The sequence below is a fragment of the Ixodes scapularis genome, unplaced genomic scaffold (assembly GCF_016920785.2).
Source record: "Ixodes scapularis isolate PalLabHiFi unplaced genomic scaffold, ASM1692078v2 PGA_scaffold11__112_contigs__length_91849675, whole genome shotgun sequence".
NCBI lineage: Eukaryota > Metazoa > Arthropoda > Arachnida > Ixodida > Ixodidae > Ixodes > Ixodes scapularis.
In genome coordinates this window covers 4184723-4202712 of record NW_024609837.1, presented here as the reverse complement: position 1 = coordinate 4202712, position 17990 = coordinate 4184723, and the positions used below count along the sequence as shown (strand labels likewise).

Genomic DNA, 17990 nt, shown 5'->3' with positions numbered 1-17990 from the left:
TAAAATAATGTTTACTTTTTGCTTTTAAGCTCATTTTGACACAGGTGGGGTGCAATTCTTAGCAAAAACGGCACTTTGGCGCATTTTGGCGCAAGCAGCGCAGCACTCCCATCGCTTAAGATTTTAAAACCGGGTAATTAAACGTCAACTTTGCATTTATTTCATCAACAGTGCCCTGTGCAATTTTTCAGCAATGCACTTCACACACACACAGCTGTTCGGTATACAATAACTTTGTTTATTCCAAACCCTTGGTCTGTAATTCAGTGCAGTCATATATGCCACAGAAGCATTCACACATACCAGTAAACCATTTAAACAAAAAGGGTATAAAGTCAACATACAGAAGTACCATAAACATGACGGCACAAAATGGAACTTCCAAGCGACAATGGCAACAAGAACCCGCACATTTATTTCACGAAACGCAACTCTTCCTAGCAAACTAGAGAGGAGACAAACACGTCGTTGCTTACATCAGAGATTGCAAAAAGGTCCGTCTGCTACGTTGCTTACTAATGGTACATTGCACATACGTCGAGAATGGATTCTTCAAAAGCAGACGTGCCACGCAAGCGATAGGTTGAATAGAAAATCTAAAGCCCAAATTTTATGAAGGTAAAAAAAACTGGCTCTTTGGATTCTAGCAGACGTCACGAATGAGGAGCAGACGACGGTACATTAAGCAGACGATGCAAGAAAAGTTGGAGGGATGTCAGGAATGAAGAAGTCAGCTTCCTTCCTTATTAAAGAGGGAAAGAACTTGGCTGCAGTGATGTGCAAAATCCAGTGCAGCTACGTTAGCGCATAACGTCTTAGTTGCTTTGTGTATAACATCCTGGCTGGCATGCAGTGAGCTTCGATAGGGAAAAAAATGTGTATAATGTTCACACAGTTCTCATCAAATATTCTGAACACAATTACCATTCACGAAAAAGCATAAAAAAAAATCATTTCATTCCAGAAGTTTCAAAAATTGACTTTGTGGTCTCGAGCACTCGGGGAGGGTAAAGCAAGGTGTGGATAGTATTAACCAATTCATGACGGGATCTCAACGTGTGTAGATATACAGCTTGCTACCGCACTCCTCGACCAAAACGTTTGCTTTACTTCTCGCGGCCAATCTTCCTTCGATGTCGTTTTTTGATATCCCACGGCGATAATTTAAATCATATATCCCATTGCATACCTTACGAAACTCCCTTCTAACTCTAAATGTAATTTAAAAAAGAAATTGTTGTCTTCCTATAACCGGAGATGACTCAGTTTTTGTTTTTCTCTCCTATTCTCAACAAACCATCAGGCATTCATTTGAGCCGCCCATTCTAGGCTTTTAACGACTTTAATGAACCCAATTCAGAGTCGGGACCGAGTCAAACGCGTCGCGAATTAAAAACCGCCACCTCGAAGAACCGATCGCGAGAGACTCGCTACGATGCAAACCTTCGTGACTGGCGCCGATCGCAAATCGCGTCCGATCCCGCCCCGCCGAATCGCAATGACCCCGCTAGGCCTGCCGCTGCATCTGGAGCACCACCGGTCGTGCCGTTGCGCTGTAGTTGGCCAGGTGGCGCTGTTTCTTGTCCGGTGGCACCGTTGCCGTGACGACCGAGATCTTGTCCTCGGCCGTGTCCCAGCGTCGTTTGTAGCCGCGTCCCAAGCCGAAGCCCCAGCCCCTGGCGGGAGTCGACTTGGTGGGCGAGGGTGCCCAGCGGTTGTGGCTGTCGCCCTCGTCGTCGGAGGTGTCGATGTCTTCCTCGATGTACTGGCCGGACTTCACGGCGTCGGAGTACTCCTGCTGGAAGGAGCTGGGCTCTGCCGTGTAGAGTAACGAGCGGGAGCGACCTGGGGGGAAACGAAACGGGTTACCTAAAGCAGCGAGAGATTACCTCCAGCCTCATTATGAGCCATTGTAGAGGAACTGCGTGGAACCATTTTCAATTCTTTAAATTAAGCTGCTACTACAAAGGCTGCCACCTTTGGAGCGGCGTAGCACATGTGAAGCCACTGGGTAGAGTGCAATTACTCTGTCCCTGCACAATGCTTGCTGTCTACGGTAAGTTCCACCCCAAGCCACAGCCCAGTTAAACAGTCGGATTCCTTGTGGCCTTTGCTCTCAATTAAACGTAATAGAATTTATCCTAGCCGCGTGACGACGCGCCCGTGCCACCCCCTTCCAATACCGCCGAACCACCCTGAACAACTGCTCCAACTACCGCGACTGAAATTGTGCGCCAATGCGTTCGTGAAATAACTGCAGTGCACTTACGACAAAAGCTTCATACGGAAAATTAGTTTTTGAGAAGATGAAGTGCAAGAGCTGTTTTGCCTAAGTCCCTGCAGGCAGGTGACCTCGAGGCCTGTAGATCTAACTAGTCTGGAAATTTTTCCAATTCGACCCTGGGATGACGAGGCCAACACGGTGAGATTTGGGTGCCTTTCTAGAAGGAATAAAACGGTAGAAGGGGTGAGGTCACAACGACCCCACCGAAAAGAAACTACCTCCCATCTGGAGGCTGTACGAGAGTGCGTCTTTTTAATCTAGCCCGGCCATTTCCACGTATGTCTACCACGAGGGCACGCTATTGCCGGCAAGTACCAACCAACGATTGAGAAAAGGCACAAAGCAGCACCCCGGAACACTGTGCGCGCAATCGACCAATTACAACCAATGTTTTTGGGACTTACCGGATATCGGAGCCAGTTTCTCCGAGGATGACTGAAGGATGAGATCGGCGTTGCTGTCTGAAGAGTTTGTCCGCATGTTGGGGAAGATCAGGAGAGCAAATGACAGCAACAGAACCTAGAAGTGAGAAGACCACAGGTTGGAACTTCCGCATCCGCAGCAAGAGCCCTCGCTTGAATGGACCCCACATCAATGGGATCGTCCTCGAAGTCTCGGGCACTCTTAGAAACCGGGGAAGTCGTCTACGCTATACGCAAAAAGGTGTAGTTATACTACCATAGAATACCGCGCATCCACCCATTCCACATTAAGCGCCCATTACCAAATTTGTAAGATTGAGAAAAGACGCATAGTACATTTATATGTAAAATTGATGACCGGACAAGTCCCCATCCCCCCTTTTTTTGTGATTATCTCCAAAGTATGAGTGAATGCTTGCCCGGTATTTTACGGTAAGTGTTTTTGGAAAGAAGAAAAAATATGCAGAACAATAGACTAATCTAACTAAGCATTCCATGCATGCAAGACACCACCATAACTGTAGTTTACAGGAGGCAGGAGGCACTGCACAGTTCCCACAGTGCATGCCGGCGGTGGCGGCAGCATAACAAAACAGGCTAGAGAGATCGGTCTATAAAAGGGGCACTGAAGTCATTTTTGAAAAAGGTTGTTTTTTATCTTATATTGTTTAAAAGGTGTTATTCCCACAAATACCAAGTCCTATATTACGAAACCGCATATTCCTCTCGGGGCAAGAGAAAAACATGTGGACTCTTTTTTTTCTCGCGGACTACACTGTGGACCAATGAAAGCCCTATGATACACCAGATTCCGCATAATTTTATTATAACTTGTTTCGAAGAGAGTCCGATAGGTACACATTTGGAAAAGACTCCTCTTTCTCTCCACGGGCAAAGCCATCGCTTGCAACTCGCCGACAAGCGCCCTTTGTCAACCACTTCACTCTGAAGAAAATTCTTCCCAAAAAGGGTGTGTCGCGATCTTTGAATACGCTTTTAGCGAGGAGCTATGAGCTATGCACGATTGTGATTTCAGTTTCGTTAAGATGCTTAGAGCGTCTAGACTGAGTTGTCACCACAAACGGACAATCTCACAATCGACTTTAGAGTACCCCTTCAATCCTTCCCGGAAGTGCCGCAGCCATTTGTTTCACTTGAATGAACGTACAAAATAAAATCAACACAATAGATAGGTCAGTTTCTAAACCTCTCATTACAGCTACTTGGTATGACCACTCAATCGCACTCTGGTGCTGCGGTCCTACCAATACGTACGAAAGCGTCGTGAGGAGAGAGGTACAGCTAATGCATGCCCAAGTAATCAGCTGCGACCTCTACCAGGCAGTACCAAGCGTGACATCACGAGCTGGCTTGGACATCATACACTGAGCAAGCTCTCACTCTCAAGATGGCGAAACATAGACTTGCGGATGTTGCGGAACAGAGACTCACCATGACGCAAGTGCTCGTCTGTGCGTTGCGGCCAGAGGAGTTGGCGACCAACGTCTGAAGCCGCTTCAGTTGGAGCACGAGGGAACTGCACAACAAAGCGTATCGACGCACACCGCCAACTTTTAGCAACTGAATATGCTCCTACGGTGCCACCAAAGAGAAAGGGGAGCTTTTAAAAATTAATGTTAGGAACTATATGGACACTAAAATAAATTATAAAATGTTCGGGAGGTAGCCAGGAGTTCGGGGAAATCAATTCGAAGAAAACATACCATATATCTAGATTTGTGTGAGTATTCAAAACTTCCAAATATTCCAAGTTCGAATCGAATAGTGCTATTCAGCAACTTCAATTATGTACTCAGAAAAAAAAAAAAAATGTAACAAAGACAGTATGCAGTATATATTTGTACTGCATACTGGGTGGACCACAAGTAGCAATAAAAATAGGAGCAACAAGTCTCCCCTCTCGAACCTATTGCAGATTGTGTTTCTAACTGTTAACACCAAAGTGTGTGTGCAAATGAATCTCAGCATTTTTTCCTTCTAAGTGAACCGTGTCATTTGTGATCTTTGCCTTGAGTCGCTACTGTAGACGAGTTGTCTGGGAAACGGAAGCGTCCATGTCAGTGGGGCGTGACTGTATTGAAATAAGAGTAATGAAGTAGGCAAGCTGGTGAAGAATCTTTGCATGGCCACGGCTGAGCCAGGAAACGAAACCGTGCGATTTCGTTTGATGACACGCTGCTAGTCCTGCAGTCACCTAAAGCTATGCAAACAGATGTAACGTAAAAAGGCCACTCTGGTGGCCAAAAGAACCTTCCGAACGTCCAGAAACTCGGTCAAGGACAAACAAAGTAGAACTTGCCCGTTCTGTTTCTCGAGAAGCTCCACCTTCTTCTGCAATTGTGCATTTTGAGCTGTGCATAACTTCACCCTGGAATGAGCAGAACAACCAAAAGAGTCGGTGAGCGTGAAAGCAAGCTCTGAAGTGTGGGAGTTGCCACTTGTCGTCCAACTGACCTGCTTTCCAAGCCATCCACATACTCTTTCTTTCTTTTTCGGCTGTCCTGGGCAGATTGCTGGAACGTATGAATGGGTGAACATATGTATTAGTCCTCTTGCGCCTGGTTAACAGAACTAAGTGACTTGTAACCAACACTATGAGTATGTCTTCTACGGTTGAAATAGCGCACCCGAGTTGCTAGGCTTGTTTCGATTGGAGCATGGGTTCCCAGACTGGGTTCCCTCAAGCTCTCGAATTTCCTCAACTGTCCTCTAAAAAAAAAACTTTTTTTTTATACAGTTTAAGAATTTGAGAAAGATCTGAGCCATTCATTCAATGTTGGGAACTACCTAAAGTACATTGTACTTAAAATACTACTTAAAGTAGATTTAGAAAACTAGTACTTTGCTTGAAGTACACCCTCCAAGTGTGTAATTTACTTATGATTTTTTTTTTTTGTTTTTTTTTACTTTCTGAGGAAAGTAAAACTTCCAACTTCAAACTACATTCCCCAAATTTAAAAACAAAAACATGGCATATCGTCATGTAAAACCCCGCTATTGTCTTTCGAGACGTCACCTGGTCATTTCTTTGAGTGAGCTAATGGCTGCTATAAGACCGATACAAATAAGTGCCTTATAAGTGTATTATGTTAAATAGGGTGTTAACAAGGGTAAAACAACTACTCTGTGGCAACTTAACCTTATCCAATATTTGCTACCGTTTCAAAAAATAACTGCACACCAATTTAAAAAAAAAAAAAAAACACTGTATAAGGGAGTGAAATGGCACCATGAAAGATTCTGTCAAAAAGTAATTGTACTTTACTTTGGAAGTACATTGTAGTTACAGTGCTTTACTTCAAGAACATGGCACTTGGTGTACTTACTACTTTACTTGAAATGCACAACCTTTCATTTACTTTGTGCTTTACTTTAAAGGGACACTGACAGGGTATTTATGCTCACCGAGGTTTTATGATGGCTTACAGGTAAGCGTGATCATAAATTAACTTGATATGAACGGACAATGAACAAAAAGAATTTGCTGACCGAAGCTGGCCACTCACCTTGTTGCGTATTTTCCGGCGAATCTTTTTCAACTCTCTTTCTTCAGCCTGCAGGTATAGAAAGGACAAGGCTGCATCACGTCCAAAGAATGCTTAAAAAGTTGCACAGCAGAAACTTAGATGCAGAAATGATGTTACTACTTGACCCGTCACATATCTTTGGTAGACGTCTGAACGCACGAAATACAGGGTATGTGAAAATCAAATCAACAGAAACTTGGAAGAATCATGAATGCTAATGGATGCCTAGGACAACTACTGAACCTTTTGTTTTTGTCATGATGACTAGTCACTTTCCATTGGCTTCAGCCAGTTGGTGTCAAGCAGTACGGTGTCTCACCAGACGCTGCAGTAGCCATGGGCTACCATCATCACGAGCAAGGCGAGTTTCATAATTGTTGATATTCACATTTTGAGAATCAAGCTTGTCATATTCTAAATGCAATGATCTGGAAAACCCAAAAACTGCCACACAGCACAGTAAAGTGATAAATTAGTCCTAGGAGGATCGGCAGTGATGGTCAGAACCACTGGGAATGTATCAATCGCCCTCTACCGCATGTCGCAATATATGTCATCTCTTAGTCGTAGCACAAGAGGCACAACCCGTTCTAACATAAAACGGGACTGTGCATGTTGTACTATGGACACAGTCTTCTATAACAGAGCCTCGATAAAGAAGGTGAAGCAATTTGGGAGTTGATCACAAACCTTGGTAAGGGGCATTGTTGTAGGAATCATGATGCCTTCCTTGCGCATCAGGCGTTTTTCTTCCTCGGTGAGCTGAAGCACCTCATCAGACTTCTATAGGAGAAAGAAAAACCTACTTTCAAATATCTGTTCCAATAGAGCCACAACTTATCAAGTCTTCTCATGACAAGAAGGTAACATATAGACTAAAAGCCTCAGAAATTTTCTCAATTGAGACAGCTTGCTTAACTCTAGGAGGTGAAAGCGGTGTAGGCACCATGCTGAGAAAACACAATCCTATGCTTGAGGATTTAAAGTTTGAACCATAGTCACCCTCTTAGACCTTTTTCGTACTGCACAACTAACACAATGATTGTCTGTGACTAACCAGACATTACCAAGATACCGACATGTCCTAAATCGTCTATCGATGGCCGGACGATTTTCGAAGTACCTAATTACAGTAGTGGAACATGCAAAAATGGATCTGCTCAGAAACCACAATGTTGTTGCGACTGCATTACAGACCGAAAATGCACCTCCCCAATCAGTTGGTTGGCATTCCCGAATTATTCAACTTGTGCCCCTCTGGTCTGCGCAATTCCTTTTCGAGACTACTCATAGGAACTTTTGAGGCTACTCATAGGTGATGGCAATGGAAGGCACCTTTGAGGTCCTTGTGCCTCCGCCAGGCGAGCTGTGTGTGGAGCTGCAGGATGAAAACACCGAGGGACTCTTGGGTTCCTCGGGAAGAACAAGAATGTCCTGCAAGAGATTTTTGTGTGGCATTACAACCGACTACTCAAACCTTCATAACTGCCAATGGAATCCCAGCTTACAAAGATTTTTCTCCTTATGATCCCAGTTACACTTGTAATACTACTTTGTGCAAGCACTGAAAGAGCAAACACGTGAGCGCTCCTCACTGATACGAGGGTTTTACGTGCCACGCCCCAGCGGAGGAGGGAAGATTCATTTTGACCATCCGGAGATTTTGACGTGCAACCGAAATCTCTGTGCAGCCTTACCCGCAGTAAGCCCCCGTTAGATTGCAGAAACTTTGGCTGGGATTCTAACCCGTCACGGGAAACTGGGGGCACGGAAAATGATTAGCACAAGTGACCGATGAGCGGAGCGACAAAATCGCGACACGCGGCGCTATTGTTCTCGAGCACGCCAATAGTGAGAGTGCCAGTCACATTTCATGTCTCAACGTGGGGTGGCTGGGAGAAAATTGAGGGATACGATAGCTTCCAAAATGCGGGCTTTAAGATGGGCTGCTTTCTGCCAACCACTCCCGCATTGAAACATGGAATGTGACTGGCACTCTCGCTATTGACGTGCTCGAAAACAATAGCGCCGCGTGTCGCGATTTTGTTGCTCTGGTCGTCGGTCAGTCACGCTAATCTTTCTCCGTTGCAGCTGTACCGTTCCCTTAAATCAGTTGCGGAACATTTGATAATTATATGAAAGTTGCGACAATTCTGACACTGACAGGCACGAGTGTTGGACTTACATCGACGACGACGACGGGCTCCTCTTCCTCCTCCTCTTTCAAGTCGGAAGTGGCCACCACAACGTCGGCCGCTGAACAGAAATGAATCAGAGTGTGGACCAGTGACAGCATTAAGCAATGATATTCACAAACGGAAGAAGCCCATACTACGCCCAATCACGCGTGAAAGAGGACGAGTGTGCTGCTCACCGATGTCATCCAGCGTCGACGGATTCGAATTGCTGCACTGCTCGATGACGGACAGAGGAGACTCCGGACCAGACTCCGTCTCTGTGACTCCGACAACGTCCACGTACAAAGGGTCGTCAAACTCCATAATTTCCTCCTGAAAACAAAAAAAATCACGTACGCTTGATTTCCAAAAGTCTCCACGAAGTGATGGGCCACGTGCCACGACGGCGGTTCGGAGCCCCCAGCTACGGTAGTCCCTAGAGGATCTAGAATTCTCAATGACACCGACAGACCAGCGAACTTTAAAACACACCCCGAGGATCGAAATTGATTTACATCTAAGTCTGAAGTACCCAGATTACTATCCCTACACCTCTAAAGCGGCAGAATGTGACGCAGTGTCACACGATGAGGTCACCCGACGCCACGACGTCACGTGACACTGCAACTTGACACTCGTGACATCTCTCAGACCTGCCCAGGTTCCTCAGGTCCACTTTTAAGGATGCGATAAATGCACCAGTTGGAGAAGCGTTCCAGGCATCACATCTTAAAGGGATGAGTACAACGAAATTTCGGCGCTTATTTCTTGGTCTATTCATGTTCAAGGGAGCAGTATCACACGAGACACGCCAATCTCTCGTTAAAAAAGACACGAAAAGGCATTTTAAAACAAATTATACGATTAGCAAAGAGCACCTCGTGGATGTCACTACCTCCTCGTGTGTAATGCCCATCTAGGAACCTTGACAGGTAGTGACGATAACTGTTGCCTCCGGCCACCATGAGAGAAGAAGGGAAGAGGAACTCCCCTCTCGCAAAAATTCTGTTTTGTGTGTCCGAGACGTCGCTATTGTCCCTCTACAAAATTACACAAGACTAACCCGTCACTCAAAATTCGTACAAAAGCAGCTTTGGGGTTAGTTGCGGTGGCCCAACTGCTGGCGTGCTTCGGCCGTTTCGGTGGCTGGAACGGCTAGGACATCCTCACGACAACGGCCTCGCCACAGCTTTGCTCGTCCCGAGACAATCTATGTCACGATTGCAGCAGATGTCACAGGCACTCCATTTGCCGTTCTCCAAGCGCTTGCCAGAGTGGGCCATTTATGACGAAAAAGACAGCCATCAGGCTCAAAATACAAACGTGCAATTGTCATTTACGGATATTGTCGATAATATTCAACCCATTTCTGAACACGACGGGTATATTTCAGATTTTGTTGAAGTATCCCTTTAATGCCTGGCCGTGCAAACCAGCCTCGTCTTTTCGACGGAACGCAAGCATTTAATGAGCAGACTCCCCGACGCAAACCCGCCGCAATTCCCGCAGTTGCGCGAGGGTGGTCCCTCACCTGCGGGCCCTCGAACGTGGACGAGAGGTCGGAACAGTCCGAGCCCGGCCCGCCCCTTGGGGAGAGGAGGCTGGTGACGCTCCCGTCGGGAGACAGGCTGTAGCTGTGCTCCTGCGAGGGCGACGCGGGGGACATCGACGACAGGTCGGGCACCAGGTCTGCCACGAGGTCATCCTTCAGCGTCGGCAGGGTCGTGTCTCCGATCAGGTACTTGGTCCAGAAGTCTATGCTCTCCGTCTCCAATTCGGGCTGTGCGAAACGGATGGGCACGCAAGATGTAAGCTCGCCTCGCCTCGTTAATGCTGCTTATTGGTATGTTTACTTTCTAACTGTCACGGCACAGCAAGCATTGCCTATCCTTGGCTTCGAAGAAAAAAAATCTCGCCCATGTTTGTTTCGCAAGATTTATTGCTCTAACACAACACTTCCCCAATCGCTATTTTCGGAACCATCTTGCATATCCGGCATGGATCGTCAACTAAGAGTTAGGATTCCCCGCTGCAGCACGTTAATGCCTCCTTGTTGCTCCAAGACTGCACCGATTTAAATCGCCTTTCCGCGGTCATAACTCCAATCACCGACGACGCCCATTTTAGAATTGAGATTACCAATTTGTTAAATCATTTTTCGTACCTATTTCATGCCTTTTCAATGTTTTTATATTTATGTTACAGCAACCATTCCTCTCTGTAATGCTTTTGGGCCCCAAAATAAATAATAAAAGAAATTAATGAAAACACAATCTACGAGAGCCCTACGACATAGTTTTTGGACTATAGTTTGCACCCCGGATGTAACCAGCAAAAGCAAATTTCTGCTAAAAAAAATCTGTCTTTTCTTATACTGTTCGCATTTGATACATAGTATGCACCTAGTGCCTAGTCAGCATGTAACAGTTATCGTACACGGCAAATATCGACAAATGCCCGCTTTATTACTCAAAAAGAACCTGTCAAACATAAATCATCAATAACACACTCTAACGTTTAAGAGTTGAGCTTGATAGTACATCCTTGTAAATATATCCTGCCCTTTCTTTCTTTCTTCATGTTTAAGTATAATTCTAAAGTTCAAGCTGATATATTTGCATACTCTGCCATTCACAAAATTTCTTTGCGTTTCGTCATAATGAACAATCTTGACAAACAGATCCTTGTATTCGGTTGGGAAGTTTGTTGGCCTCATTTGTCACAGGAAGAAAGCTGTCACATTCGGTGAACGTCACAGCTTTCTCAGCGCGGCTGCCAATTGTTCAGGCTCGTTTTACGATGCCAAGGTTCATTGTAGACACCCTACATTTGCGGCTCAAAATCTGGCTTTCCCTCTGTATGAAAACTGCCGCTTAAGAATCCGGTGTTCCAGGTCTGCTTCCACACTCGTTTCCATGCTGAGGCCACAGTGCACGATTTATACCCGAAAAGTCATCTAAGGCATATATAGTTACGAATACAAGAAATAAAATCCCCGAAACATAATATTTATGACCACAAAGTTTTGAGTAGCATCTTAACACCGTAACCAAGCTTTTGCACAAAAAAAAAGTATATCTTTGGCACGTCAGTGTCGCTTTAAAACATAATAAACATTTCCTACAGATGATGGTTTTCACTTCCTACTAGGAAGCTCAGTATGCTAGCTGCATTTAAGAAATAATTTGAGACAAATATTTATTTAGCAAAATACACAACTACTAGCTGAGCCACCCAAAACCTAAACTTCTGCTTGGAATCAGAGAAATATAACATCCCCACCTAGTTTGGCAGGTGTCTAAAAATAAAGTCTAAAAAGGCTTCCTCTCTCCCCCACTAACCTGAGCAAAGCCACCGGAAAGATCAGTTCATTGACTGTTTCATCTGTTTGCACAGCAAGAATTCATTTGTTTGGGCTGGAACTTGGTGTAGACGTTGCCTTTACCTCTGCTAGGTATTATAAGGTATTCTCAATATTATAACAGCCCTACTCAACCTTAGGTTTGTTTTATTACAACAAAATGCAAACACTGCCTGGTTTAAGCTTTCATTACTTGTAAAGCTTTTACAAGCTTTACAACACAAAAGACGTGCTCTCCTTATATATATTTCTAGCTCTGACGTAATGCATGCAACATTGTGTACTATTCGTGTAGCACACAATAAACTGAAATTACAAACAGGGACAGTCACAAATGCCTTGCAGAGCACGTCTTTGCATTCATAGCTTATGTACTGCCATGTTATGCAATGCGCAATGTCTGCACGATTGGAGTAAAAAAGTTCTGGGTGTGTGAACATTATAATAGAAAGACCTCTGTACTCATAAAAAAAAAAGCTATAGCGTAACAATGGAGGTCATTGAAACATGAGCAATATGTTATATCTGGCATCGTAGCAAATTTCCACGCCATATGCGGGTTCACACCTTCTCAAAATTTAAATTTTACTTTTTTAAGGTGTGCGAGTAAGATGCCTGTAAGTACGCAAAATTATTTCATATTACATCATGTTTTTTATGTGTCATTAAAAAAAAAAACATTGACGAAATTCGTGCTATTTTGGTTGAAAAACCCAACGGCTAAGCAAGGTACATCTTCAGAACGAATGACATTTCAAGCTGTATGCAAGGCACTTGGAGAAAAGACGCAAACGTGGCACTGATATGCCAGGACACGAGCTATTTTTGCAGGCACTCATATCTACAACTACCCGCTTTTACTTTTACTTACACCTTGGCAAATTGCACAAAAAAGAAAAGAAAGAACTTGCGCATCACTTTTTTTATTTAACTAGCCTGCACTGGGGGGCATTGAACTCTGGTAAACACTACCACCATACCAGGTATGACGCTTTACATTCCAAATTCCTCAGGTGTACAGTTAAGTGTATGATACCAATAATATCAGCAAGAAATTACTGTTTTGTTTTTATTAAAATTTAGTATGGTGGGGGATACACTTGTCCAAAGCACCAAACAAGGCTGTAAAAACTGGTTTGACACTACCTCGTAATAAAGTACCAATGTATTTCTCATGCTAACTGCATTATGCAGGTGCCAGTTGATAAATCTTTTTTTTTTTGCATGTACTAATTTTGATGTGGTTTGAATGAGGTCAGCTCGGGGCCTACTCTCAAGTGAATTACAAAGGTGCATGTTTGCATAAACAACATGGGGTACCTCTTGGGTGCGACTACACAGTGACCAGATCACATAACATGCGGACATCTGCGAACTGTCAATAGGAGTTTATTAGCACGATTTGCTGGGCATTTCATACAAACATGTGAAAATGGTTACACTTGGTCACATTGGGCTCGTTTTGCGTGCTCACGAGTGGTTATTGGGCAATTTCGATGAAGCAATGTTGTAATCAAGATACGATCGACCCAGTTATCAATATTACATTAATCTTGCTCTGTAACAGCGAACGATCCTTCTCCACGTGACGCAACATCTGGCGAGTATGCCACCAACATGCCCTTCGCCGGCCGCGATCGAAGTATTCGCTCCTTAAAAATAACCAGTTAAAGACTCGACCGATCAGCTAATATCGAGCACTTAAAACTCCGAACTTGAGAAACCGACCTAAACAAGATAATTTAAGAACAGTCGCCAACCAAGCCACGTGCAATGCGGCATTTTCGATCAAGAGAAAATGTCGGCGCCGGCTTTCGCAGACCAGCAATGCGTTATGTGCAAAAACAATAAAGTCTAGCATGATAGACCAGATCAAAAAGACACCGACCAACAGTAGAAAGATGTCCGACTCACCAACAAGGTGGTTTCAGGCAGATCGCCGGTGAACAATCCACCGCTGTCTTTGAGGAACGGATCTTCCTTCTCGAAGAAGTCCAGGAAATTGAGAGTGCCTCCGAACGACATGACGGAGTTTATGGCTTACTAAACCCTCAGAAAGCAGACTCCTGTGGGTTAAAAGACAGATCCCGTGAGTCTAACCCGCCGACAAGGAACATCACTATCACCGCCACACGTGTTGCATCGAATCCCACCCATATGTTTTTTTGTTAAAAATTCGCGAAGTTAAATCGCTGTCAGTAGTTTTCGAAACGACGAGATATGACGAGTAAAAGTTTGGATCCTGCACACTGGGGAAGGTATTCCCAATTCGCGAACACTTCAAACGTGAAGTAGGGAGATTCTCGTAGCAGATAATAATGTTCGTTACGCGGATATGTCGAATCAATGGGCGAGGGTTTTCAGCAAGCCGCGCAACCCATATCAATTCTTTTTGGGGCGTGTGGCGAAGTGAACGGGTTATGTTGATCAGTTAGCGTCGAAGTCTCGACGTAGGATGATCCAGTTGTTGATGTCTCGCTTTAAAAAGATTAAGGACAATAGATTTTTTACTTTTTTCGTTTTTAACGGGGAACGGTAGTTAACCCAGTTAATTTTTTGTTGCGACCTTGTATAAAGAGTACAGGCGCCGAGTGGATGTTCTTGTAAGGGAATTTCCTTACCGGGGGGAGCTGTTCCTAAGTCTTTATTGAGCCTCGTAGCTTCAGTGTTTTGCAGACGAGTGCGTTGTCCTCGTTGTGGTGCACTTATTTCACGGAACAACACGGGCCAAACAATTTTTGTTTACATGTAAAAAAAGAAAGACGAAGAGAGAAAAAGAAATTGCTGCCGTCTCAAAAGGAGAGGCAAAAATTTGAGTGAGGTTTTTAAGGTCGTCAGTGGCTTTACGCTTCATTAAAGCGCTTGAATCTAGTGAGGTATTAAGGATGTCGTAAGATATAAAGTTCAACGTGTGAAAATATCTTGCTGGGAGGTGTTTAGCGATTTGAGGCGATTTGTTCGTGTTATTCTTACGCTCATGCCACGTTTTGGCGGTTTCCAACTGCCAACTCCGCAAGATGACGTCAGAATCAAGCGCGACGTTCGCCGCTACGATTGGACGCAATTATCAAGTTGTTAACATTTTGAGCTCACCGTTCAATACGTCATTTTTGAGCATGTCAGTAATTATTTGCCGTCTAATATCGCAAGCGTTACGGACAAACCTCAAGATAATATAATATCTTACATATTGACCTGTATTCAAGGTGGCCGACAGAAACACTAGCGGCCCTAGTGGTACAAACGCTCACATTGTTTTTGTATTTTTTTTTTTCATCCTTGCCCGATTTGTTTTTTATTTGCCTTTTATATCTATTAATTATTTTATGCATATTCGGCATATTCAACCAGTGCGTTTTACATTGCCAAGGTATATCCGTGGCTAATAAGAGCACCAAGAGTGACTCTTTTAAGCTTTTATTTGCCGACTTATCGCCTACATCTGTGACGTCACAGAATAAATTTCATCCATTCAGGGTGTGTACAAAAAAATCAGTTGAAACTTGAAAGCCCCCGAGCGAACCTACTCATCGTCGGTGGCTCTTCGAACAAACACGAAGCACGTGAAAATCATGGCTTCGTTTGCACGATTTCTGCTGCGAGGCGCAGCGCAGACCCTGCCGAAGCTGACAGCACGAACGGGACCAAGCATCATGCAGACGTACGGCTACAAAAGGTCACTGCCTCCCATGCTGATGGAAATGAAAAGACGCCGCAAAAAGGCCGGACCGGAGCCGCTACGCCACCGCTCGGTCTGGGTCGAGTGGAACTACGACTGCGAGATCTACGCGTTTGCCAAGCGTCTCGGCGAAACCTGGTCCGACGAAACGCTGCGCACCGCCTTCGTCCAGCAGTCTTTCGTCGAACGCGAAGCCGAACACCGTCGCGAGCTGGGAATGCCGCTGGGCGACGCCGGAACGCTAAGCCTAACTCCCAACACCGACCTCGCCCGCGCGGGCCGCCAGCTCTGCGACTCTTACGCCGACGAATACTTGGTTAGAGAGTTTCCGCAACTCCCACGCGAAGGAGTGAACGCCGTGAAGGAGCACCTAATGTCCGACCAAGTGTTGTCGCACGTTTCGAAAAACATCGGGACCTCGGATTTGATCCTCTGCGCCGACTTCCCGCCGGAGCAGACGACTCTTGCCAACGTCCTGATGGCTTTGGTCGGCGGACTGGCCCGCGACTGTGGGAAGGACCGGGCCTGTTTGTTTGTGCGGGACTTCGTACTGGCGCAGTTGGTCGGCAAAGACGTGAACGAACTGTGGGTCGTGGACAAGCCGATTGAGAGGCTCGCTTCTCTACTTCAAGGGCAGGGGATGAGTCCTGCTGAACCTAGACTACTGTGGGACTCGGGCCGAACCACGCTGGAAGCGAGCTATTGCGTCGGGTTCTATTCTGACAAGAAGCTCCTTGGTTCGAGCGTCGGCGAGACTGTGGAGATTGCTCAAGAGATGGCGGCACGCGACGCCCTTAGAAGGTGGTACGGGCTGGAGTTGAACAGGGCTCCCTTGTCCTTTGGCAGGCAGGGTGGGGAGCTTGCTGGGGAAGTGAAGAGACTTGCTATGGAGACGTCAACGCCGTGAAGCGCCCCCTCTCGCGTGTATTATAGTGTAACATAGCCCATTGTGGAACGTTCTATAAAAACAAGGTTGCTACAAACGAGGCGCGTGTTGATAGAGATGCGGAAACACGAAATAGGAATGTATAACAGAGGACGGTTAAAGTGTCTTCTGACCTATGTTCAGTGATGTCCACCATAGTCATTGACAGGATGGGAATTGCAGGGAGGAGTTTCAGTTCCATCTTCAGCTTCTACCTTCAATAGTGCTTCGGCATTGCGTGAGCCTCGAGCAGGCACGCGAACTCGAAGCACGAATAAAGGCAACGACCGCGTGCTGGAGCACAGGCTTTCGAAAGAGGTGTCCCGCCATTCCCACCTCGTCAATGACTAAACACTTCGGCAGCCCTTTCGGGTCCGAATCTTCAGTCTTCCGAATTCCCGGTTTGAGAGTTTCGCGGTACAAAGTTGTGTGGGCGTGGCCCCAGCGAGTGCGAGCATTCCTTTGAGCTACGAGGCTAGATTCAGTCCAGATCATCGTAACTCCATCGAGCTACAGTGACCTAGGTCGAACTCCCAACACGTTGCTTTTGCTTCCGTCGTGGCTTAGCTTTTGTAGCCAAGTTTGCACAAACTCTCCTTCCCTGCCTAGTGGCACTGCTTGTTGCTTAGTTTCCTACCTAGGAAGCCTCGAACGAGTCTCGGACAGAGTGCTTCAGTTCTGGCCACAAAGTAGTGGCTTTGCGGCATGTAAAATTAATGCGGCAGAAGGAATGCATCTAGCAGGCAAACCCACAGATGGGTGTGCACACATACTAACAACTCCTAGCGTATTAATCGGAAGATTACGAGTCCCTGGAACGGCAGCACATCCCATTTCGTACAGAATAGGAATGATGGCAGGTTAAGAAATTGGGACAAGTGCTTTTGCAAAGTGCACACTGGAGAGGAGGTGAGGAGGCACCTTCCTCCTTTCCAGCATTTGCTCTGCTAAAGTGGAAAGAGTGAAGGGCTTTGCAAGGAGCTTCTCCCGGTTTCTTGATCTGCAGCAGACCATCGTTGCCCTTCTGTACAAAATGTAATTTGTTCAGAAAAGTACAAGGCCAAACCATATCCAGAGGATCCCCTGGGAGGAATGCGATGCCGGGAACTCCCGGGGTTGCTGGGAGTCACTTGGGTCCTTTCGCTTGCCACAACTACGCATTCGAAGTTCCTCTATATTGATGTGTTTTTGGCGTTTTTATGGTCACCAAAACTGTTACATGGATTCGATTATTTACACCAATGTACAGGTACTTCTCGAATATTCCGAGTTTTGTACCTCCATCACTCACAGCTGCGTAAATGGGTGAGGGAGGTTTCGAGTGAGTGTTGCGGTTTCCTTGTGAAAAAACATTATTTTCAATCAGTTTTTTTAGATTGTGGGTTTTTTGTCAAAATTTGGGAGTGCATAAATGCTTTGCCACATACTGAATCCCCCTCACCCCCTTCCAAAAGTATACACTCTGTATATAACAAAACAAACTTTCCCCAGGAAAAAAGATGAGCACAATATTAACGTTGGAACTTATTTGAGAAATTCCAAAGCAAGCTTGTATTTCAGGGTCGACTTCCTGAAAAAGAAACAGATTCCAAGG

General features: G+C 45.4%; 2 protein-coding genes across 3 annotated transcripts; one reads left to right on the top strand and one right to left on the bottom strand.

Annotated features, from left to right (window-relative positions):
* Window positions 1-217: 217 nt before the first annotated feature.
* On the bottom strand, window positions 218-14769 carry LOC8023773 (cyclic AMP-responsive element-binding protein 3-like protein 4). Of its 2 annotated transcripts, XM_029968549.3 has the most exons (13): window positions 14414-14769; window positions 13707-13858; window positions 9963-10211; window positions 8629-8764; window positions 8440-8510; window positions 7590-7688; window positions 6945-7037; window positions 6234-6281; window positions 5182-5240; window positions 5027-5095; window positions 4159-4243; window positions 2689-2803; window positions 218-1845 (listed from the first exon to the last, which is right to left on the bottom strand). In XM_029968549.3, the coding sequence occupies exons 2-13, from the start codon at window positions 13815-13817 to the stop codon at window positions 1508-1510; spliced, it is 1473 nt and encodes a 490-aa protein (XP_029824409.2). In that variant the 5' UTR covers window positions 13818-13858; window positions 14414-14769; the 3' UTR covers window positions 218-1507. The 2 variants fall into 2 exon arrangements, with proteins under 2 accessions (XP_029824409.2, XP_029824410.2); XM_029968550.3 differs by lacking the exon at window positions 14414-14769 and having other exon boundaries at window positions 13707-14367.
* A 514-nt stretch (window positions 14770-15283) lies between these two features.
* Window positions 15284-16454, top strand: LOC8023779 (39S ribosomal protein L44, mitochondrial). The gene has a single exon (XM_002402958.5). The coding sequence runs from the start codon at window positions 15365-15367 to the stop codon at window positions 16376-16378; it is 1014 nt and encodes a 337-aa protein (XP_002403002.3). The 5' UTR covers window positions 15284-15364; the 3' UTR covers window positions 16379-16454.
* Window positions 16455-17990: the final 1536 nt, after the last annotated feature.

Excerpts from the sequence above, each read along its gene's own strand:
- LOC8023773 (XM_029968549.3), bottom strand. The coding sequence starts at position 13,817 with ATGTCGTTCGGAGGCACTCTCAATTTCCTGGACTTCTTCGAGAAGGAA. Across the intron at positions 7,689-8,439 it reads AGCCCGTCGTCGTCGTCGAT|GACATTCTTGTTCTTCCCGA; the intron begins GTAAGTCCAACA and ends AATCTCTTGCAG. Across the intron at positions 7,038-7,589 it reads GAGGCACAAGGACCTCAAAG|AAGTCTGATGAGGTGCTTCA; the intron begins GTGCCTTCCATT and ends TTTCTCCTATAG.
- LOC8023779 (XM_002402958.5), top strand. The coding sequence starts at position 15,365 with ATGGCTTCGTTTGCACGATTTCTGCTGCGAGGCGCAGCGCAGACCCTG.